The 23,883-nt window shown below is 49.6% G+C and overlaps 5 protein-coding genes across 5 annotated transcripts; 4 read left to right on the plus strand and 1 right to left on the minus strand.

Moving 5' to 3' along the window:
- Window positions 1-260: 260 nt before the first annotated feature.
- FTJAE_12763 (uncharacterized protein) lies at window positions 261-3,446 on the plus strand (the record flags this gene model as incomplete). Its single annotated transcript, XM_037345841.1, has 6 exons — window positions 261-743; window positions 814-1,083; window positions 1,135-1,596; window positions 1,645-2,200; window positions 2,255-2,376; window positions 2,427-3,446. 6 exons carry the CDS (start codon window positions 261-263, stop codon window positions 3,444-3,446), a joined length of 2,913 nt encoding a protein of 970 aa, XP_037200174.1.
- A 1,162-nt stretch (window positions 3,447-4,608) lies between these two features.
- Window positions 4,609-5,118, minus strand: FTJAE_12764 (ubiquitin smt3; the record flags this gene model as incomplete). The annotated part of the gene is made up of 1 exon (XM_037345842.1): window positions 4,609-5,118. One exon carries the CDS (start codon window positions 5,116-5,118, stop codon window positions 4,609-4,611), a length of 510 nt encoding a protein of 169 aa, XP_037200175.1.
- Window positions 5,119-6,389: 1,271 nt separating this feature from the next.
- FTJAE_12765 (lon protease like mitochondrial) lies at window positions 6,390-9,802 on the plus strand (the record flags this gene model as incomplete). Its single annotated transcript, XM_037345843.1, has 2 exons — window positions 6,390-9,581; window positions 9,638-9,802. 2 exons carry the CDS (start codon window positions 6,390-6,392, stop codon window positions 9,800-9,802), a joined length of 3,357 nt encoding a protein of 1,118 aa, XP_037200176.1.
- Window positions 9,803-13,814: 4,012 nt separating this feature from the next.
- Window positions 13,815-16,774, plus strand: FTJAE_12766 (serine threonine kinase; the record flags this gene model as incomplete). The annotated part of the gene is made up of 2 exons (XM_037345844.1): window positions 13,815-14,750; window positions 14,798-16,774. 2 exons carry the CDS (start codon window positions 13,815-13,817, stop codon window positions 16,772-16,774), a joined length of 2,913 nt encoding a protein of 970 aa, XP_037200177.1.
- Window positions 16,775-21,690: 4,916 nt separating this feature from the next.
- On the plus strand, window positions 21,691-23,188 carry FTJAE_12767 (acyl desaturase; the record flags this gene model as incomplete). Its single annotated transcript, XM_037345845.1, has 2 exons — window positions 21,691-21,982; window positions 22,053-23,188. The coding sequence occupies 2 exons, from the start codon at window positions 21,691-21,693 to the stop codon at window positions 23,186-23,188; spliced, it is 1,428 nt and encodes a 475-aa protein (XP_037200178.1).
- Window positions 23,189-23,883: the final 695 nt, after the last annotated feature.

Genomic DNA, 23,883 nt, shown 5'->3' on the forward strand with positions numbered 1-23,883 from the left:
CCCTTACCCCCTTCCCCCCATCCTCACAGCCCTTTCTTGACCTCAGCTTCTTCGATACCCATACAGTTTTCGCTTTCTCTTGATCAATCTCGCATCATCTTTGTATTCTCTTCTCTTTGGTCCTTCTCCACCCCCGGCGTCCTCTTCCGTTCAGCCTCCTCCACCTTGGCCGACCGTCGCCGCCCGCCCACGATTCGGACGACGACGACGATACCAACAACGCAACTTTCTCGATCCTCATCATGAATAAGTTGGCAAATATGCGTCACTGGTCGGAAAGAATGGCTCCCAATTTCGTAATGGGCCGTCCTAATATGCCCATGAATGCCCTCAACCATCCCAAGAACGCCGCTCAACCCGGTCAGCCCATGGCTTCTCCTCAAGCCGCCGATGCCACCATTCTCTACTCTTTCAACATCCCATTCGCTTCCGATCTTGCGGGCCCCGATACTGAGGACATTCTTCACGCGACCACTGACGCTGTCCTGCGATGGACACACCCCGAGGACGCGCCGGACGACGTCCAGATTCACGAGCTGCCTGTCCATGTTCAGAACCTCAACAACCTCCACAGGATGTGCCAGGAGATTACCAACGGGCCGCTTCCTGTTGAGGCGCATGTCCTGTCAACGATGCTCAAGGGCGGAAAGGGCCAACAGGTTGCTACTGTTTGTCTCTCGGGCTCTCCAGAGCTGGTCCACAAGAGCCGAGAGACTATTTTGAATGATACCCCAATTTCTCTTGTATGTTCCTACGCATATGCTCCGGTGCTTTCCCGGTACAATATGAAGCTCCTCTCTAACCTTTTTACAGCGCTGCACCACCATTGATATTGATGGTCAACTCGTCTGCGATCTCAATGCCGGAGTGCTCAAGAAGCCTGTTACTGATACCCTCGATTATATCTCCACCTTCTGTGGCGTAGATATCTTTCTTCTTGGCCCTAAATTGACCCCTGTTGTCGACGGCATGACTGGCGATGCTGAATTACGCATGGATCAGCGCTGGAGAGTTGCTATCTACGGTGATATACTATCATCCGAACATGCAAAGGCTCGTGTTTTGATCCACATTGATACTCTGGTACTGTTTCATGCTTAATCATACTTATCTGCCGTTCTAACACTAACGCAGCTCGGCCGAATTGTCGATGGTACCAAACTCGAGATTTCCCTCCACCAGCTTGTCTGTGGCCGACATCGCAAGAACATCAAGCTCATCGAGTCTTCCACTGGAACTGCCATCTACTTTCCACCCCCGTTCTCGGCAATGTACCGCTACTGTCCTCCCAAAGCGACTCGCCGTGACCCCAACGATATTTTTATCACTGGTGAAACGCCCCAGGCTATTGAATTAGCAAAGCAGAAACTTCACGAAACTGTCCAACGCATCAGATTGTACGTTAAGGACGTCACAATTCCTGCTGCCAAGATCGACAGTATTCTGCTTGGTCGTCTAGATAAGGTCCGGAAGATTCTTGAGGCCAATGGCACCTTCATCATGTTCCCTCCCCTGGCCACTCAGCGTAACATGGTCCGAGTTCAGGGAAACGAAGGTCTTCACGTTGAGCGAACTGTGCGAGAGATCATGTCCTTGGTAAGTAATGTCTGACATCGAATAGACACCCCGCTAACTTTAGTACAGGCTGGTCAATTCTACAGTGCGGGATGGTTCATTCAGCCCGCTGATGTCAGGCATTTCCCTCACCCCAACGACATCAAGAGTTCGCTTGTTGATATCTGCGCCAACTCCGATGCCGACCTTTCCTTCGATAAACTGAGCTTCACCGTCACTGGCTCTGATGACGCTGTCAAGACAGCTCTTCAAGTCATATCAGAGATGAAGTTCATTTCTCAATCTCAGTACCAGATTCGCGTCAAGATTGAGCTTGCCAACGAGCACAAGGAATTCGTCAGTGGCAAAAAGAACGGCAAAATCAACAAGATAATGGGACAGAGCAATGTGCAGATCATTTTCGATGGTTTCAACGAGTACAACTTCAACATCGATGTCATGGCAGCAACTTATGAGTCCATGAAGCAGGGCCTCACTCTTGTGGAGCAAGAAATGCCTGCATCTATTTCGTTCCATGTGCCGGATCAGTACCACAAACGCATCATCGGTATTGGTGGTCAGCACATCCAGCGCATCATGAAGAAGCACTCGGTCTTCGTCAAGTTCTCCAATGCTATGGATAGAGGTCAGAATCGCCGTTGCTGCGCTATCAGGTACAAGCTTACTAACTTTGGTACAGGCGGAATGGGTCGAGAAGACGACGATATCAAAGTCGATAATGTTATCTGCCGCACACCAGCCCGAAACGCCCAGAATTTGGACGCTGTCAAGAACGAGATCTTGGAGATGGTCGATCGTGCCGTATGTGTCACCCAATGCCACCGCTCGCTCAATGCTAATTAAATCGATAGGATTCTGAGTATACATCTCAGATTGTCAGCGTTGACCGCCTCTATCATCGTCAGCTTATTGCTAGACTTCCTGAGATCGATGACCTGGAGCAGAAGTACAACTGCAAGATCAACTTCCCCAGCACTGAGCAAGCCAGTGATGAGGTTACTGTTAATGGTCCGCAGTGGCAGGTTCCTCACTGTGTCGATGAGTTTCTCGGCATGGTCCCAGATAAGCATGAGCTTGTTCTCGCCAGAACTCCTGAGCTGGTCAAGTTCCTCGAATCTCCTGAATTTGCTCATGACCTCGTGCCCAAGCTGAAGAGCCAGCATGAGGTTGAACTCAGTATCAGGCAGAACCCCGACGAGCTCACTGAGAGTGGCGAGCCTACCGTCACTCTTCTTTGGGGTTTCACCCGCAATAACGCCGGCGGTCTCCGTGATGCTATGGACTTCATTCAGTCTCAATTCGCAACTTCCGGAGCTGAGATCAATGTTGTTAAGGGCGCTCTCCCTCGCCCTAAGTCCGACTCGTTCGAAGATTCTCTGCAGTACTTCGACTCTAAGCTTCTGCAGCACGCTCCTGCACCTGTCGCCACTGATTCTCCTATCAAGACTGGCTTTGGCGATGAAGTCGCTCGCGAGCGAAGCAGTATTCTCGACCGCCTCCGAAAGCCTGGCAGTATGACGTCAATTTCATCTTTCTTGGACCGCAGAAAGAACAGCTCTCATTCTGGTAACGGAAACTTTTTCAAGGGTTCAAGCAACGTCTCTAAGTCTTCGCTCATTTCGATCGAATCGACCCGCAGCTTCAACGCCGACCGAAACCCCTGGAACGACAGCGGCGTCAATCTCCCCGACGACGACAATCCTTGGGCTCCTCGGACCTTTGGCACTCACATGGACAACAAATTGTCCATTCCTCAACCCGGCGATGTCACACCTCGCCACAGCACCCGCGCGTCTGGCGACAGTGGGCGCCCTTCCACTTCTCATTCTATGAATTCAGGATACCCCGCCCCTATTGGGCCTTTCCGTTAGATTCCCCCGTGTTAGAACCTCTACATGCAAATACCCCGGCTGGATATACCCTGGCGTAAAAATACCCTGGAACGTCGACTTGTGCATCGGTCGGTTTACGTCTTGCCATGTTTGTTTTACCTGATTTGCGTTTGAGTGCTTTCTTATTTTTTTATTTCATGTTACTTTTTGCTTTTTCCTGGTCTATATGGAATCGGGGGTTCTCTTTTGATGACTTGACGTCCACTCCTTATACCCAGTCATGTAACGAAAAGCTGAGACCAAAAAAACGAAGAATACCCCTGGTTGCTGGTTGAGATGAAATTTTTGGGACATGATGGATGTTTGGCGAGAAAGATACCACTGTCAACGAAAACAATATCAAAAAGTCTTTCTTCAGACTTATACACGGAGTCAAAGTTGGGTTTGTTTTGGAAGTCGTATGGTTGCCATGAGCTCTCATGCCATGGAACCATATGGCACATGAATCACACGCTGCGCCTGGAGGCCTTCGAGAGCCGAGGAGGCACAGAGACAAGCATTTCCAGCATGTGGTCATGGAAGAAAAGTTGAGAGCATTGCTACTGTCTAGGCAAACCGAGATTGAGAAATGGCAATGCAATGATACCTGCGGTTCGGCCGCGATTGGTCGATACACGAATTCTGCTACATCATGTTGGCCATCATGTGAAGTCCTCAAATGTGTGTATTATCGTGTAGACATGATCCTACGGCCCTGAATCAACACCGTCGCGCATAGTGTGAAATGTTTACGTCTTAAACCCCAAGGTACCTATCTATGCACTTCGGACCGGGCAGAGTAGTCGTTGTGGGTAGCAGGGATTTGTTCATATGTATTTCTCAACCCTAGCAACTTGCGTAAGTACTCTACCTATCTTGTATCTTTCATCTTTGACTTTTATTACTCGGTTCAGTAGGTTCTCTGAGAGCTGGCTAGGAAGAAACATGCATTGTAAGCTCTTGTTGTTTGCCATACAAGGAGATGCGCAGTTGTTCCTCTTTTGCTTCGATGTGCCAATATCAACCCTCGCATTTGCCTGTAAGAGGTCTTTGAATTTATGCCAGTATAATACCTTCAAAGCATTGCTCCAAGTGGCAATGAGGGGTTTTGATAAAGCTGATGCAAGAAACAGTCTTCCAAGCTTGTCAATAAGATACTCGGTTAATCATCCCAAATAGCTGCCTTTGCCTTCTCGACATCAGCCTGTCGTTTCTTTTCCTCCTCTTTCTCCTGTTCCCTCCTCTTCTTCTCCTGCTCGCGAACACTCCTCTGGTACGCCCTTTGCTCCTCCGTCTGCTTTGGTGCCTTGAGGCCTAGTCCAGCAGCGATCATACGACGAGCCACAGCATCTGTCTTCTCAGGCCGTTTGTCCGGGTCTGCTGCAGAGCGATGGCCGGGGCTTCCTGAAGGTGACTCCCATGGCAAACCACCGGCGGGGGACATGGGCGTCGGGGGAGGCGGTGCAGGTGTCGCAGTGGGAGTTGGCTTGTTTGACTCTGTCTCGGCTTCAGGCTCTGCATCAGAGTCGGAGTCGGAGTCTTCCCATGAGTCTGCGACGACCTTCTTGGTCTTCTTTTTGGCTGCTGATTTCTTGGACAACGCTGAGGGATCGTCCTTTGTGTCGATTGACAGGTTCTTGAGCGAACTTGAAACGTCTTGATCTTGTGACATGGCTGGGACCAATGAACTGAATATGTCTCAACGTGGAGAGGGAGAGCGTGTTAAGAGTTGAGAGCAGAGAATATGGTTTCTACTGGAGATGATTGTATGGGATGGAATGGATGAAAGTTTATAGAACTTCGGGCTTCGAATCAAGAACAAAGACTTCCAGTTGGAGAATGAAGCTTGTTAGTCGTTGCCAAGTTTGGCTGCGGAGAAGTATAGGGTAGTCTCAACTGTCGATCAACCATAAGTCTGCTCATGACTTACAAGTACAGTAGGAGTCGTGTTGTGTATGTTTGAAAAATGACTTGAAGTTTAACTTGGTGCTGATTGAGGCGCTAATTACACCAAGTATGATACTGGCGATATGATTGAAGAAGCGAATACCTTGCGATACTGGGTACAATTGCAAAGCCTGTTCTCATTTCCTGGGATGGAATGCTATATGCCGTGTCAAGGCATATATTGTATTTAACTAAAGATAAGTAGATGGCCCAATCATGTTATAATGCTTCAGTCTATTGCTTCGAGGTTCTGTCTAGTATAGAGCTCTAAATATACATAATTAAACAGGGTAATGAATTGTATTACGGAGTACTTTACTATAGCTCTTAGTTCTTGATTCTCTCACTAGCTGCCTTCTATGACAGCATGATCTTATGATGACAGACATAACAAGCCATGATGATCAATTCGATGCCCTATTGAACAATTCGAACAACTAGATAGATATATCGACCATATCACAATAATCCAAGGGGCTATAGCAGTTGAAAAAGATTCGGCTCGAGGCACGCGAGCAACGGTAGTTGTATCGCAATCTGATAACGGCCGGAGCAACAGCCGATAGCGGGGTCTCATTGGTCCGGTGGCTGACTAAACTCTAATTACCTTAGCGCGGAACGTCTTGGAATCGAAATTTTGGATGATGTAGTAAAGTCCGAGTTCGCGATTATTAAGTCGCCTCCACCAAAACCAACCAAAACCCAAAGCGAGCGAGGGTCAAGCCAAGCAAAGCGGTGATGCGGACAATTGCGGCCTGCTGCTAGTCTAGTTGTATTATCCTTGTCAACTGCTTATGATAGACAATTTCTTCTCCTTTCTACCCTTTATTCTTCTTCTTTAATTCTTCGTTGTATCAACTAGTCGTGTCGAGTCTAGACTACCCTAGTCTCACAGCTGCCCATCGCGGGGAGCTTCTACTTGTCGTCTCTCAACCCCTCGGATCCTAGCTCTAGCTCCGTGTTCGCTGCAATCGAGTCGCATCTGCATCCCCAATCATGATTCCCCGATCACGCCTCTCAGGGCGCCTCATTCTCGAGCGCTCTCTCGTCCACGCATCACGAGTATCTTCCGAAGCAACCGCTGCACGATGGGCTTCTGCTCCCGCCTACCGCAACCATCACATCTGCGGTCGTCAGCTTCCCGCCATTCGACCGCGGTTAGTAGCCGCTGCCTTTTCCACATCTGCCCGAGTCACCAAAGAGAAGGACAGCAATGACAAGGGCTTCTTCGAGTCTGCGATAGAGCCCTTGACGGAGCCCTTATCTGACGAGGAGGCCAAGGCGAACATCGAGAACAAGCGCAGGGAAGCCGATAGCCCACTACTGGCCGAGTCTAGGAATCCAGGCCCTGATTCACCTGGCTCTGGAAAGAACGATAACGCTGGTCAATCGAACGACGGAAAGGCGGGAAGTGCTGCTGGAGGTGCTGGATCTGGATCTGGAGGTGACAACTCAGGTGGTGATGGAGGTCGTCGCGGTAGAAAGCCTTCTGCCGAGAAGGCTCTCCAGAAGCCTGTTGTTCCTGAAGTCTACCCCCAAGTCCTAGCAATTCCCATTGCTCGACGACCACTCTTCCCTGGCTTCTACAAGGCTATCACCATCAAGGACCCCGAGGTGGCGAATGCAATCACTGAGTCGATTAAGCGTGGTCAGCCATACGTTGGTGCATTCTTGTTCAAGGACGAGAACGAGGATGAGGATGTGATCAGGAACCCCGAGGACGTCTACGATGTTGGTGTTTTCGCCCAGATTACAAGTGCTTTCCCCATCCACGGCCAAGAAGGTGCCCTGACTGCCATCCTCTACCCCCATCGCCGTATCAAGTTATCCAGCCTACTGCCCCCTGGTGGCCAAGACAAAGATACTACTAAGAAGACTGATACCAAGGCCGAGCCCACACCCGAACCGATCCCCCAGAAGCCCGCAGAGGAAGAGGCTACCCCTGAGAAGAAGGGAGATGTTGTTGCCAGCTTCGAAGAGAGCGCCGTCGAGAAGAAGCCTGACCAGACAGCCGAAAAGTATGAGCCAACATCATTCCTCAAGAGATACCCCGTCAGCCTAGTCAACGTCGAGAACCTAGTCGATGAGCCATACGACCCCAAGAGCCCTGTCATTCGCGCCGTCACCAACGAAATTGTCAATGTTTTCAAGGAAGTCGCCACAATGAACAATCTCTTCCGAGACCAGATCTCCACTTTCTCCATGAGTCAATCAACCGGAAATGTTACGTCGGAACCCGCTAAGCTCGCCGACTTTGCCGCTGCCGTGTCCTCAGGTGAGCAAAAGGAGCTCCAAGAGGTATTGGGTTGCCTCAACGTCGAGGAGAGGATGCAGAAGGCTCTCGTGGTGTTGAAGAAGGAGCTCATGAATGCCCAACTACAGTCCAAGATCAGCAAGGATGTCGAGAATAAGATTAGTAAGAGGCAGCGCGAGTACTGGCTGATGGAGCAGATGAAGGGCATTCGCCGTGAGCTTGGCCTGGAATCCGATGGAAAGGACAAGCTTGTCGAGAAGTTCAAGGAGAAGGCTAACAGCCTTGCCATGCCTGAGGCAGTTCGCAAGGTCTTTGACGAGGAGCTTAACAAGCTTGCTCATCTTGAGACAGCTGCGTCGGAGTTTAACGTCACAAGGAACTACCTCGACTGGCTCACCCAGATCCCCTGGGGCAGGAGGAGCGCCGAGAACTTTGGCATCCCTAATGCAGTCAAGATTCTGGACGAGGACCACCACGGCCTCAAGGACGTCAAGGACCGCATTCTAGAGTTCATCGCTGTTGGCAAGCTTCGAGGCACTGTCGAGGGCAAGATTCTCTGCTTCGTTGGACCTCCTGGTGTGGGTAAGACAAGTATTGGAAAGTCGATTGCCCGAGCTCTTAACCGTGAGTACTACCGATTTAGCGTCGGTGGTCTCACAGATGTTGCTGAGATCAAGGGTCACCGAAGAACCTACGTTGGCGCCCTGCCTGGTCGCATGATCCAGGCATTGAAGAAGTGTCAAACTGAGAACCCTCTTATCCTGATCGACGAGATTGACAAGATTGGCCGAGGATACCAGGGCGATCCTTCTTCTGCTCTGTTGGAGCTGCTCGACCCCGAGCAGAACAGCTCTTTCTTGGATCACTACATGGATGTCCCTGTTGATCTGTCCAAGGTCTTGTTCGTGTGCACTGCCAACATGACTGATACTATCCCTCGACCCCTGCTCGACCGCATGGAGCTCATCACACTCTCTGGTTACGTTGCCGACGAGAAGATGGCGATTGCTCAACGATATCTTGCTCCTGCTGCCAAGGAGACTGCTGGACTTCAGAACGCGGATGTCAACTTGAGCGAGGAGGCCATTGAGGAGCTCATCAAGTCATACTGCCGTGAGTCTGGTGTGCGAAACCTCAAGAAGCAGATCGAGAAGGTCTACCGAAAGTCCGCCCTCAAGATCGTTCAAGAGCTCGGCGAGGAAGTCCTGCCTGAAGAGGAGGCTCTCACTGAGGAGGGTAAGTCTGCTCTTGAGGAGGCTGAGAAGAAGAACAAGACCGAAGAGGTTACCGAGGGCAAGGAGTCCACCTCCAACGAAACTGGCGCGACCACGGAGAAGCCCCGCAAGCCACTCAACGTCCCTGACTCTGTCCATGTCGTTATCGGCAAGGATAACCTCACTGACTACGTCGGACCTCCTGTCTTCACCTCTGACCGTCTCTACGAGGTCAACCCTCCTGGTGTTTCCATGGGCCTCGCCTGGACACAACTGGGCGGTGCTGCCATGTACATCGAATCTATCCTCCAGGCTCCTCTCCGACCATCTACACGACCCCATCTCGAGATCACCGGTAACCTCAAGAACGTCATGAAGGAATCTACTACCATCGCCTACTCTTTCGCCAAGTCTTTCATGGTTAAGCAATTCCCTGATAACCACTTCTTCGACAAGGCAAAGATGCATCTGCACGTTCCAGATGGTGCCGTCTCCAAGGATGGTCCTTCAGCTGGTATCACAATGGCTACTTCACTCCTTTCTCTTGCTCTCGATGCCCCCGTTGATCCTACAGTTGCCATGACCGGTGAGATCACACTCACTGGAAAGGTACTACGCATTGGTGGTCTTCGTGAGAAGACCGTTGCTGCTCGACGAGCTGGCTGCAAGACCATCATCTTCCCCAAGGACAACATGTCTGACTGGCTAGAGCTACCTGAGGTATGTTTCCCCATCTTATCTGGTATTTAATTTAGATTACTAACGAGTACTTGTAGAACATCAAGGAGGGTCTTGAAGGTCATGCTGTGGCCTGGTACCCCGAGGTCTTTGACCTTGTCTTCCCCAACGTTGATAAGGAGAAGGCCAACACGTGCAAGATTTGCGAGTGGAAGGCTCAGCAAAAGAAGAACGACTCTGAGTCAGCTGAAGAGGAGGACTAAAATACCGAACGAGGCATTGATGCATTCTAGCCTTGCAACTATCATCTAGCACCAACTGAAAGAAGGTTGATGTTCATGAACGTTGCAGGGCATGATTTGATGGCGTTTGGGCATGGGCGAGAAATTTAGATGAACGATATAAAGACTCCTACTCTTGTTATTCCCAAAATGAGGAAATTGTACTATTAGTAGCATGCATTAGTGGTTTGGGGTGTCACAAGGCCGCGTGTAGTTGACGCCTTCATGTACAATTGTATATATGGGAAAGCGACGTCATTCTACTTTACTACCCAGCTCGGGCGTATGATGTTATGATCACAAGGTGCTGCCTGAGTCAATGATACTGATCGTTATATCACAGAAATATTAAAAATTTGTCCCTAAACTGGGTATGTGTTCGCGATTCCAGCCGCAATGCGTAATGGTTGGTGTGGAAGAACGCTGCTTTGGTAGAGTTCGAGGCCTGCGATGTGGTGACAACCTTGGAGCATAGAGGATGCCAGGAGTTTTGGTAGGACCTTTTGCCATGGGTCTGAAATTGTCTCTGGTCCAATAGATCGACAAGGTCCATGGTATTTTCAACCTCATTGACGCAGTAGGTATCCGGATGTCACCAGATGGTTCCCCAGAATGATGATCCCGGTTTGTACCTTAGCTAGGCCAAGGCTCTGAGAGATCTCATCTTAACTGTGGCGCGGGATCTGTGGAGCCAGGCACGGGACGAGCCTAGCCGAGGGGAAGTTTGATAACAATGGATTGTAATCTAAAGTCGTATCTCGCCTTCTTCTCATATCGCATCTTTTGACAGTATCTCATGAGGTTTTCGAGTCCTGCGAAGCTTCATGGATGTTAATCAACCATTCGAGCTAAACATGCCGGTATAGCCATCGCATAAGCATTTGATTGACACCCAACCGAAGCCTATAAGACGTCTGGAAGCCCGTTCGTACATACGAGCTAGTGGTGTGTTGCGGCCCCATTGCTTGCATGGCGAACCGACAACCTGTCAAGTGCAGGTAGCCTCACTCGAGCGTTGTTCTAGCGGGCCGTTCTTGTGCTGCACTCATGCCTGACCCCACGCGAGGCTCTTATGGGATCTTGGCTGGTGGATCGGGCCTCAGACTCGGCCGCAGGACAATTTCTTGTGAAGCTGAAAGCTCTTGAAGTGCTTGTGTGACGTGACCAGTTCGAAAATTGAGACGAGAGGGAACAAAACAAGCGAATTGAACCAACTAAGGTGTCGGCAAGCTTAGGCATTTCCTCATCGAGGGAGGTGCTTGAGGGTGTGCGCGAATTGGATAAAACCGAGCCCGTCATAGTAAAGTCGCATTGGGCACTGGCACCCATCTGCTCCTGATTTGGAGATATTGCATATCACATCTCCATTGGTGAGAGAAGACTGTGACGTTTGGCCGGGATCTGGTAAAAGACCAGAAGCGAATTTTGATACGACAATGGCATATGAATTGTCTCGTACCATGATGCATGCCATTACCAACTCCTCTAGATCTGAGCACTGCTTTCCATGCGTACGCCTCAGAGTTTGCATTTGCATTGGCACGTTGCTTAATGCATGGAGTCCAGTGCCTCAAGCTCGCTATTTTCCGAATATGCGACATAAGATCTTGGCATTTTGAGTGCCGGGCTACCACAAGCTAGCCATTGATTGAAATCGCCCTGCTCTGACTAAACTTCGAGAACCTCCCGAGGACACCATGAAACCCGACAGTGAGAAAAGGGTTGAACAGGGCGGTCAGCCAAGCTGATATTACCTGGCTTAGATGGCGCCGTCGCTTGCGTATGCAGTCGGACTGGAGCCTACAGGACATCTAGATCATCCGTCTTATGGTTCGAGTCTTGAGGTCAGCAGCTCAGAATGACACGCACCTACATGAGTGTAATCTTCGGCAAGATACGCGTGCGTTACCTGAGTGACTTCACACTTTGGCTTTTTTTTCCCAATGAAAGGTGGCTTGCTTGTGGGTTATTGTCAAGGATGCGACATAACTCATGGGTGAAGCTGTCATGATCTCTATTTTGAGCAGACCGCACTGAGTGCCGAGTGTTGACGGAGAGTGATGTCATGAGGGGAGACAATGATGCTTTCTGGTGATTCCATGAGAATGAAGGTTGGTGTTTTGATATTAATGATGCTTCTGATACCTACTAAGGTACGCCTGCTTACAGTGCCATTGTGCCTACCCTGCTTCGTTTCGGGAAGTTGCCTATCTGCACAGTAATCGGGGTTTCCTATTCGCGAATTCATGCTGGTTCCTTCCGTGACTGAACTTGGGTCTTTCCTCTCTCCCGACTTCTTTTCTTTCTGGCCAGGGAAGGTTTCAATGAGCAATTGCCTGTTGCTTTCCCTGTCATGTCATGTTCTCGTGATACAGAATTGGGATGCTAAATCACACCAACTCAAAGAACCGTGCACTCACTCTTACACCTTCACATCCATCACCAAAAGAAAACGACGCCGGCTATTTTCGATATCCGTTCGCAGCTCTTTATGCCTGACCAGAATCTTTCTCCGTGCCTAATGATGCATCACCGCCTTCCCCTGCGCTCAAAGAGACGCAAACTCGTGTTTAGCGTCGACAGAATGGGACGAGACAAGGGCGTCTGAAAGGGGCCAGCTCATCGATGGTTCCCCACCGCAAGCCGTCCAGCGTCACCGTCTCTCTTGAAAGTATGACCCTGCAGCAGCAGACGCACGCAGCAGACCAGGCCACAGCTTGCTTGCCATGGTCGAAATCGCTCGCCTGGCAGGGTCCTTTGGCTGGCTTCAAAGAATGAAGGTTCCGACATGGTGGGATGAATGGACCACAGTCGCGACACCCACGCCCAAAACCATGCACAACTGTCATCAAGTCAAGCAACGACCCCTGACGCTCTTCGGCAAGTCTGGGGCAAAGTACAACCACAGCCCTGCGCTGACATCTGGGCCTAGGCCTAGGCTTGGGTTTAGTTAGGCTTGGGCAGTGGTGGCTTTGCAGCGAAGTGAGCAGTCGCACACATGCCTTGCGTTGCAATTCATGGCATCCAGCCCCTTCGCAGGGCGGTCCAGCTACAGCGTCATCACGAATCCCACGTCTTGAGTGTGGCTCAGGCTGCTATGAGAGGCCCAAAATAATGAAAGCCTAAACGTCAGAAGCCCAGCGCCTCCGCCGCCCGCTCCGCCCGTCCCCCCGTGTCGTCCCGCCGCGACTAAGATCCACTATCCACTCAGCCCACACACACTCTCTTGTCCAGTCACAATCCATATCCACCATTATTGCCGTTGGCTGCCCGTTTTAGGCTTTGGACCTCATCTTTACCATTGATATTAGCAGGGCGTTCATCGCAGCTCCATTTCCAATGACATTCTGATGCCTCAGGTCTTTTTTGATATATCTCACCCGAAAAAGTCTTACTCATTTCATCACGATAATACCATATTTTTTAAAGCTCCTGATGCACTGATATTCATTGCGCCTCCGGCTTCGTTCCCCGCGACTTCGACCGCTTGTTCAAGACCCGCTCTTCACCGACCGTTGCATTATTATCCCAACCTCCTCGGGCGATATACCGACCACAGCAACGTTTTTTCTTTGCTTTCTCTTGAATGAGTCAAGCAAACATTTCCTTTATCCTGTTACTCACTTCAAAAACCCCCTTTTTCAATTGATAAGTTGGTTGTGTTTGTGTGGTTACTTGGCGGGCTTTCACCCCGTTGCCGTTTCGCTGGCTTGCATATTCTACCTATTTTTGCTATTTTATACGTTTCCCACCTGCACGGCTGCTATTTATCCATATGCATCTCCAGGTTTTGTTTTCATAACAGGCAAAAGTTGTGAAACGATACAGAGCGTGGTGTATGCAGTATCACAAGTATCGACTTACAATTGCCGTTTCGCCACTAAGCAATCGCCAAATCATTAAGTGTTTAGCCATTTCAACGTGGCTAACTATTGATATCGATTCTTATTGCGCTTGAACACAGCAGTACGCAGCAGGTCGCAGTGCCGCGGCCATGGCTCAGGCCGGCGTAATAGCGTCCGAGCCACCGCAAACGCTTCGTTCACAAACAAATGCATTGTCCGGTACTCAGGGATTTTTTCGAAAGCTCTTTGGTAGACAGAGTGGCAGTAATACGCCATGTAAACCTACCGAGCAGCCAAAGAGTCCCCAGCATGAGGTCGACCCGGCTGACCTTGACAAAGGCGGCCTGATTCGCCGAATGTCTAGAAGGGTTGTGCCTGGACTACCTCGGGCGCAGACATTCAAGCGCCAAGTGTCGGAAAGGAGGACTAACCTATCGCCTATTGAGCCGACTCCAGATGAAAGACGAGCTGTGTCTATGGACAGACGCTCTTACAGACCACGATCACCGTCAGCCTCGCAACCCGCAACCAACCCTCGTGTCAGCGCCCCAAGCTTTCTCGGCTCCCCTCAGGACGAAATACCCCGATTTGTCCCCTCCATATCCCTCAATGATGTTACGGATGAGCCGCCTAGGGAACCTGCTGATGGAATACTGCACCCGGATGAGGAGATGACTCTTGCGGACGAGTGTCCAGCACAAGACAGCCTGTCTACTGCAGACACTCGTTCGATAACAGCATCCCAGTACGAAGCAATAATCCACGACGAGCTCGAGAAGACATGGATACTGAATCTTAGTATGCACTTCCGAGACCGGTCAAAGAGGGAAAAGTTCTTCGTTACGTACCGTGAGCGTGATCACCTTTGGCGGCGTGTAACCATCTCGCTTGATTATCGAGATGCGCCACCAAACTCCCTGGAAATGGATCTGATTAACACGCATTACCAACGAGAGAAGAGTGCAAAGATTTATGAGGCGATCAGGGAAAGCTTGAGGGACATTCAATTTTATGACACTGTAACAAATTTGAAGCTTCAAACAACAGATGGAAGGCTTCATGTGCACGTAGTTGAAGACGGCAATGTCGGTATTTACGACACACTTGCTGAGACCAAGCTAATGATGTACAGGAAATTATACAATATCCCACTGTTGCCCAAATCAAGCATTTGGGTTGTCGCCGCATTCGAGAAAGGGACATCACTTTTGAGTCCCACATGTCAGGATTTGTTTATAAAGTCAATGTCAACGGCCACACACTCATCAAAAAGGAGATTCCAAGCCCTGATACCATAGACGAATTTCTGTACGAAATCAACGCCCTCAATGCTTTAAGATCCTCACGCAATGTCATTCACTTTTATGGTGTGGTTGTGGATGACCAAGATCAGAATGTTAAGGGTCTTCTTATCAACTATGCGGATCAAGGAGCCCTCATCGACGTCATCTACGAGCACTGCAAAGATGGTGACTACGATCTTCCTTGGGCGACGAGAGAAAAATGGGCCCGGCAGATCGTGGAAGGGCTGTCTGATATCCACGAGTCAGGGTTTGTGCAAGGAGACTTCACACTATCAAACATAGTTATAGATGGTTATGGCGACGCGAAGATCATTGACATCAACAGAAGGGGATGTCCAGTAGGCTGGGAGCCTCCGGAGGCAACACCTCTCATTGAGAGTAACCAGCGCATCACTATGTACATCGGCGTCAAATCGGATCTATACCAACTTGGAATGGTGTTGTGGGCTTTAGCAACGCAGGAAGATGAGCCAGAAGCGCAGGGACGACCGCTGATACTTGGTCCCGAAGTAAATATCCCGGATTGGTATCGACAAATGGCAGAAGTTTGTTTGAGCAATGACCCGCGCATGCGGCTTCAGGCGTCTACTCTGTTGGAGATGTTCCCTCGACAAAGCGAAAGCGAAGAGACTGGACAACTGAACCCCCCTGAATCGATAGTTGACGAAGGCTACACCTTGCATCAATATCTTGTTGACGGATATCATCCAGAAAATCTTCCACAAATCAGGACGGTCGAACCCCCTAACGACTGGTCTTACGTGAATCAACCCGGTTCGGAAACAAGTCCTGTCAGATACGAACCATATTACTACACGCGGGGACGCTCTCCCCCGAGCCCGTTGCCTAGTAATTGTGATGAATACAATTCGCACCGCGGCCTATACGACATTGGTGCCTGGGCAGCGAATCGGAATATACCTTCATCTTACAGCGATGTGGGACCTGAAGGAACACCACTTGACGAAACGCCTACTGCCAACAAGTCAGCACTCATCGACTCGGATGCACTCACAGCTCCCGACTCGGCTTTGGAGAGGCACGAGACCCCAGCTACTTCGACTTCAACTCCAAGCCCAACCCGAGGTGTGGATTTAGGAGATGATTTGCATGCCATTTCCATTGCGAAAGTTGGCGAGGTTCATGCAGGTCAAGGAGAATTCGCGAGCAGCGGCAACGAGGATAATACAGGAATAAAGTACAACGAATCGGCACCCGGCTCAACACAGTCGGGGAATATCACTCCTGGAGACAACGGCACAGTGATACGGGATGGTGTGCAAGACACCAAGGAGGATGCACCGGGAGAAAAGGGTAACGGAGGAAAAAGTCTTTTGTCAGCAGAAAAAGGAGAAGATGTTGGAGGCGAAGAAATCAAAGAGGCGCAAGCCTTGTATCAGGAAACAGGAAACACATTGGAGGGACTATCCAAGAAGAACGACAGCCAAGAGACTCAAATGCTTCGAGAAGGGGGCAAAACAGAGGATTATCAGACGACGTATGCAAACGAGAGGGACGTCTCTGAGGAGCCAAACACAAAAGCAGAACTGGATGCGGAACCAATCGCGGCAGAAAAGCAAGGGTCCACAGTACCTGGAACCAATCAAGCTACAATGGAGAAAAAGGTGATCGCAGTGGAAGCAGACAGCCAGGAGAAGGGAAAGGTGGCCGAGGGGGTGGCCGAACGCACTGAATCTGTCCCGGAGGTTCAGATCTCACACTTATTGACTCACGACGAACCGACAAAAGAAGAGAACATGACTGACGATGTGTCCAAGGGCGCGAACTGTCCGTCCGGACTCTAATGAATGTCTATGAACGACATGCTTTGATGAACGTTGAGTTTGGATTCATTTGTATTGACTATGCTATACTTTACTATGTTTATTTCATATGTTTCTTGTTTAGCGGGATATAGGCAGGCATTTTGCATAATAGGGCGCAAATATAAATACTGTTGATCGAAATCTATGCTCAGTTCTGGTGCAATTACCTTCCTACGTGTGCGCAGCCTCACAATCGATTTCTGATCTAGCTTTTCTCTGCATATTCTTTCTCCTCTAGTCTCACAACTTCACTTTCTTACAACTCTGCAGTTCTTTACCTACACTCGTCCTCCACAGTCACCAAAACAAAAGGCACGCCCTCACGAGTCCGCTTAGCCCCTAAACCAGGGTCGTCTTGTGCGATGAGTTTTCGAAGATATCGAGAACGAGTGCCTGTTACACAAGCTGATCCAAGAATTCAGATAGATTCAAGCCTTCCACGTAGAGACTCTCGGACTGGGGCAGATCCAACGCCAAGAAGGAACCGGCGATCCTTGACTTCTGAGATGCTTGCTCTGCAGATGGCGTCTTGATATGTTTCATTGTTCTGAGTCTCTAATTTATTGCTCTCCGCCTGCGACATAGACTCGAATGAGGAAAAGGGTAAGAATAGGGATCTGGTTTACCTCGGTGGTCGATATGGTAGCAGCCTCGCATGCATTGCCACATCTTTTGCTGTGATTGTGCAGTTCTGCTCCCCGGAGTGGTCTGTTACATGCTGTCCTATCATGAGAACTGTCCGAGATCTCTAGACCATCGCAATATTCAGTATAGTCAAATACGACCCTGCTCTTTTGTATAAGGGCTTCTCAGACAGCTTCGCCTACCAGAAGTTTACGACACAGCAAGCAATACCTGAACAGGAATCGAAAGTGTACTCGCATTGCACACGACCTCGTGCTACACTTTCGTACAACCAACATTTGGGAGATCAAGCGCATAGTTCGCATAACGAATACTGATAGCCAGAATAAGATTAACAGAAACTCCGACCCTTAAGCTTATCGCAACGAGTCTTGTGACCATATCCTCTAAATACGATGACTGAAGAGGGTATAAGCCTAAGTTCCGACTTCTTATCCTCAAGTCTGGGATCGTATCCTCTGAATCTTTACAAGAGGTTAGGAGGAGAGAACCTAATATTCCACCCACGGGACAGGATATGCTGTTCGGCTGACAGTCCGAGTCATCAAAAGAAGATGTTAGATAAGCTCGTGGAAGCAGGGCTTGTTGATACTGAGGCAAGGCCATTAATGGGATCTGAAAGGGCTCATTATGACGCTCTCAGATGATCTAAGCCCTAGCTTCTCTAAGAAACTGATGTATAGACATAATTCCACCTTGTGTGACGCAATACTGAGAATCTCATTAGTCGACGGTGCCTCCTACTAGCAGTGATTGTAAATACGAGACCACACCGGCCACCTGAAGACATCGCTACTACAGTTACTAGGAAACTTCATGAAGGCAGCACCTGGCAAGCTATCAAATTACAATCAGTGGATAAGAGACATATCATCTTATGCTACTGGTATGAATACCGCCTAGAGTAATAGGACTTAGGTATAGGGTATAGGGTGCTGTATAAAATTATTACCATGATTGGCTTAAGGTATGCAAATAACTTTAGAATTGTTCTGGAATCCATCAAGAAACTTGACGTTGAACGTCACGTGAGCTGATTTGTGATGAATGGGCGGACGACTGTGGGGGTCGAGGGTTGAATTTTTCTCTGCCTGAATTGTGAATGATGATGACGGAGAAATAAGGCCAAAACTGAACTGCAACTTTTTTGAATTTGGAGGCGAATGTGGAGCCGCTAAAGCTCCACTTGGCGAATCCCGATCTTTGTGTTTCTGTTGGGGAAACTGGGGAGAATGAACCAGGGGTGTAAAAGGTACGTACCATCCCTGCTCAGGACAGGCTTCAGGGCCTTGAGCTCGGGAGAACGGGACTGACTCTGAATGGAATCGACAATCCCATTCCATTTCCACTCGAACTCGGAGCACGGTAAAAGAGTAACCGAGAGAGTCTAGAAAACCGAGAGACTCCTCAAATGGACAAGTCATGTCAGTAATCAGCCAAATGGGCCGAGGTATCGTTCGATCCGGGGGAACAGAGGTTGCATTGGCCTGAAGTTCGCGATAGGGCTGATATGTTGAAGGCTATCATTTTGATATTGTTTGCATTGGGATTCAACAATTGACAATAATCACAATCTGATGAATCCTCGGAATGAGAATCATATGACGTTCTCAATTAGACGCCTATAGCTCGAGCACATGGCATGATAACTCGGGATTTGGCGGACGTTGTAGTTATGATATCAAGATGTGAGGTGAGGTTGGCCAAGGATCCCTATCAAGATTTGAGGGTATCAACCCGAGGCATGCACTGTACAGTGAGAACTGTGCATTTACTATTGACTGGCACTGACTGATGCGAGCTAGATCTTTGAGATAAGCGTGTACGTGCAAGTGTGTCTACGTCAAAGCAGAGTCTGCTTTAGCAGACGGGAACGAGCCTCGGCATGCCCGGTTTTCAAACGGTGCTCAACCAGAATTGAAGTGATTTACATATCAACAGCTCAATTGGGGATCAATTCGCCACTTCAACTGTCAATGCAACAGAATTTCGTGTGCCTGTCTTGGCCTGCTGTTAGTCCTGTATCGTTCCGTTTGTGATACTGTCCAACCTCATCATCATCACCAACGTCTAAAAGTCCATCTACCAACAAAACGTCTTGGATATCGATGACCTCCAATAGATCGGGACTTTTTCAATCATGCCATGCGAGATCCCACAATCGACTTCGGCAAATAGCATCGCCTCTTAACAAATCAGTGGAGATGTGGACTCTGCATTTTTTCTCTCTGATTTTTTTTTTCTTCGTCTTGAGGCTTGACTTAGATCAAGTCTCACTCACAGTCTCGAAGCTCAGGCGGCTCCGGGTTTTTCGTGTGAGCTCCCCTGCATGGAAGACATGCACTGGCGCGTTGCCTCTTGCAGGGCTAGATGTAGATGTGCCGTCCCTTGAAATAGAAGTACCCTCGAACCCAAAAATGGCTGATGAGGTACTTTGTCTCTGGCAGGGGTACCCAAACGGTACCCGGGCGCCCAGCCGAGCCCCACACTTGATTGGAGCCGCCAAAAAGTTGTTGGGGAAGCAAAAAAGGTTGAGGGAAGGAGCGATCAGGTCGACGTCGACCTTTCGTCCCAGCTACGAGACCCAGTATCTGTCCGAGCAGACGTCGCCCAGTTGATCTTTGTATTTGCGGAGAAAGACCGACATAATTTCAACACAATGAAAGCGCCTACTAACGATACCTATCGTGGGCCGATTACTGGCATCATATCTTCGTCTAAGTGACAGGGCATAAGGAAGATCTCGGTAACTCGAGATGCAGAGCAGAGCGGGGAGTTAGATGAGATATACATCGTAAGTTGTTGGAGGGCATGGTCATCTGAATTACAGTGCTTGCCAAAGGTTGATTGATGTGAATCACTTACAGCAGCTGTTATTAGTCGGCTGTGACAGGTTCAGTTTTGACTTCTAGAAGACAATGACACAACCAATTCAGTATCAGGTTCAGCCAATTGAAACGTCAACATGCTCAACTACCTTCAACAAGTCCTGCAACTCGCTAAACCCAATATCAAAACTCCTGATAATGGTCGAATTGACAATTATCCGTATCAGTCAGTGAAGGGTTCAGTACATGCTCTAGATACTGCACTGTACAGTACAGACAAAGTCCCTGAATTCATGATGTATAAGCGCCTCTATTGATCAAGAGGGTTAGGTTGCCGGGAAGCGACGGGAGCTGCTGTTGCCTTTTTCTTGGTCCGCCCGCCCCAATGGATTTTTCTTCCTTTGATGGGGAGACGGTAGGCGTGTGTGGCATAATACGCCAGATTCAACCTCACTCACAACTTGGACACAACCACAGATAGCATAGGCCTGTCCGAATGGATAGCAGCATTCCATTTGCTTCATCCTCATCAATCTTCACAAGCAAAGAATATCTCAGATCGCCGAGGTTCGAAGCATCATGACGACTTAGACACGATTGTGAAGGCCTATCAGTCAGACGTCAACAGAATACAAGCCTGCCCCAACTTTATCTTGAGCTTCCCCAACTCAAAACCGACACACAATTCTGGTCGAAAGGAAGAGCTTACCTGGCCTCCTCGCCTTTGTCATTCATCATCTGATTCTGTATCGGTATATGCCATCGTCTTCATTTGCCTCCGCCTCCTCGCTTGAGAAAGTCGATTCACACAAACCCCAGCTCCTGATGACCAAAACGGCTTCGTTTTACTTCCCCAACCTTGAGTTCGCCGCCACAACAAGGGTTAATTGTCAATCAGAGGTCCCACTCTGGCCCTGTATTTTTCTTTGCCTCCTGCGTCCTCACTGAAGGAAGCGCTGTTCGGTGTCTCTGTCGCCGCTGAGAAGGAGGCAGAACAGCCCGGACAAGGCCTGAGACCAGGACCCTCCACTTGCAACCCTCCACTTGTCTCACGCCTCCCAAACCCACTATACTTTACACCCCCCTCCCCAGTCTCTCCCGCTTCCTCGTCCTCATCCAATTCAATCGATTCTTTCCTGCACCCAGCTCCGGCTCGGGTCTGCCTCTGATAGTATAAAGTCCTTTTAGAGCCCTCCGCCCCAACCGGAATTACTTCTCGACCAACCTCCTCCAGTTCCTTCCCCTTCTTATAAACCCTTCACCCTTTGTTTAGGATACTCTTCATCCTCAAAAGGTTCAGCTTTCCCTTCACTTCTCTGAGTAACCATCAACTTTGTGGTTCTCTCTGTGTTGGGTTCCTATATCTTCGAGTCGACGACAGACACTTGCCATCGCCAACCTATAATCGACAACTCGATCGATATGGCGACAGCTACTGCTGCGGGCAAGAATGCCCAGCCATTCCCTGATGGCACCAAGGACTATGTTCCTCTCCGCGCTGGCGGTGCCAAGAAGGATGCCAACAAGGTCCATATTGCCGATACTCCCATGACCTGGAGCAACTGGCCTCAGCACATCAACTGGCTCAACACCACGTTGGTTATTTTCGTTCCCTTGGCCGGATTCATCTCCGCCTACTGGGTTCCTCTCCAGCTCAAGACTGCTCTCTGGGCTGTCTTCTACTATGTTCACACTGGTCTTGGCATCACTGCTGGTAAGTCAACTCCCAAGAAAGCACTGGTTCCGAAACCCAGTTATCATCGATCAATTACTTACAGTACCAGGTTACCATCGACTTTGGTCTCACTCTGCCTACAAGGGCACTACCCCTCTCAAGATCTATCTCGCTGCTGTCGGTGCTGGCGCCGTTCAGGGTTCCATCCGATGGTGGTCATATGGTCACCGTGTTCACCACCGTTATACCGATACCGACAAGGACCCCTACTCCGTCCGCAAGGGCCTCATGTACTCCCACATGGGCTGGATGATCCTCAAGCAGAACCCTAAGCGACAGGGCCGTACCGATATCACCGACCTCAACGAGGACGCAGTCGTTGTCTGGCAGCACAAGAACTACATCAAGTGCGTTCTCTTCATGGCTCTCGCTTTCCCTGCTCTCGTCGCTGGTCTGGGTTGGGGTGACTGGTGGGGTGGTCTCGTCTACGCTGGTATCCTCCGTGTTTGCTTCGTTCAGCAGGCCACCTTCTGTGTCAACTCTCTTGCCCACTGGCTCGGTGACCAGCCTTTCGATGACCGCAACTCGCCCCGTGACCACGTTATCACTGCTCTCGTCACCCTTGGTGAGGGATACCACAATTTCCACCACGAGTTCCCTTCGGATTACCGCAACGCTATTGAGTGGTGGCAGTACGACCCTACCAAGTGGAGCATCTGGTGCTGGAAGCAGCTTGGTCTTGCTTATGAGCTGAAGGAGTTCCGTGCCAACGAGATTGAGAAGGGTCGTGTCCAGCAGCTCCAGAAGAAGCTTGACCAGAAGCGTGCCACCCTCGACTGGGGTATTCCTCTTGAGCAGCTCCCCGTTGTTGACTGGGACGACTTCGTTGCCCAGGCCAAGGCTGGAAAGGGTCTCGTTGCCATTGCCGGTGTTATCCACGACGTTACCGACTTCATCAAGGACCACCCCGGTGGCAAGGCCCTCATCAACTCCGCCATCGGCAAGGACGCTACCGCCATCTTCAACGGTGGTGTCTACCTCCACTCCAACGCTGCCCACAACCTTCTGTCTACCATGCGTGTTGGTGTCCTCCGCGGTGGTTGCGAGGTTGAGATCTGGAAGCGTGCTCAGTTCGAGAACAAGGATATCACCTACATGAACGACTCTGCTGGTCAGCGCATCATCCGTGCTGGCTCCCAGGTCACCAAGATTGTCCAGCCCGCTGCCAGCGCCGATGCTGCTTAAGCGGTACAATCTTTCTAACGACGAGAAGAGGAGGAGGGATAATTGATCGACGTGCAATGTGGAAGGATACGAAAATCGTCATGTCAGTAGAGACATGTCGTTGAAAGGGTGTGGGGATACAGTCAGCCACAGATCACATGTCAAAACATGGACTGTAGGCGGGCGCCACACCCATCCCTGGAGGAAGAGACAAAAGCACAGCACGTTTTTAACGCGAAATCATAAATTCGACTCATGAATGGCGTTGGGGGGTTTCTTTGTGTTTTGACACTACTTAGCTTTTGACGGCTTTGAACAATACCAAAAGAGGATGGTTAAACATGAAATCAGCGAGTTGCACAACCACCACTTGGTTCTTCATCAGATAGTATGACTGCTCGGAAATACAATTTTTTGAATAATATACAGATCTCAATCAGTTATGTGAATTCTATCTCGGCTACATATGTAATGTGATGTAATGTGATCTATATACGCTCAAGCTGCATCATAACGAGTGCTGAGTATCTCGACATAACACAAGTATCAGAACCGTTGCTATGCCACTGTACACCTTGGTGATGTGTTTGAAATTCTTAAAAGCCTATTTAGTGGCTCCATGTATGCCAATGGCTTGGTTTCTATCGGATTTCAAATCAGTCTGCCTATGTTTCACGGAGTGTCGTCCTTTAGGTTGCTCTGCTTCAAGATAACTC

Source organism: Fusarium tjaetaba (assembly GCF_013396195.1).
Source record: "Fusarium tjaetaba strain NRRL 66243 chromosome Unknown NRRL66243_c0000359, whole genome shotgun sequence".
NCBI lineage: Eukaryota > Fungi > Ascomycota > Sordariomycetes > Hypocreales > Nectriaceae > Fusarium > Fusarium tjaetaba.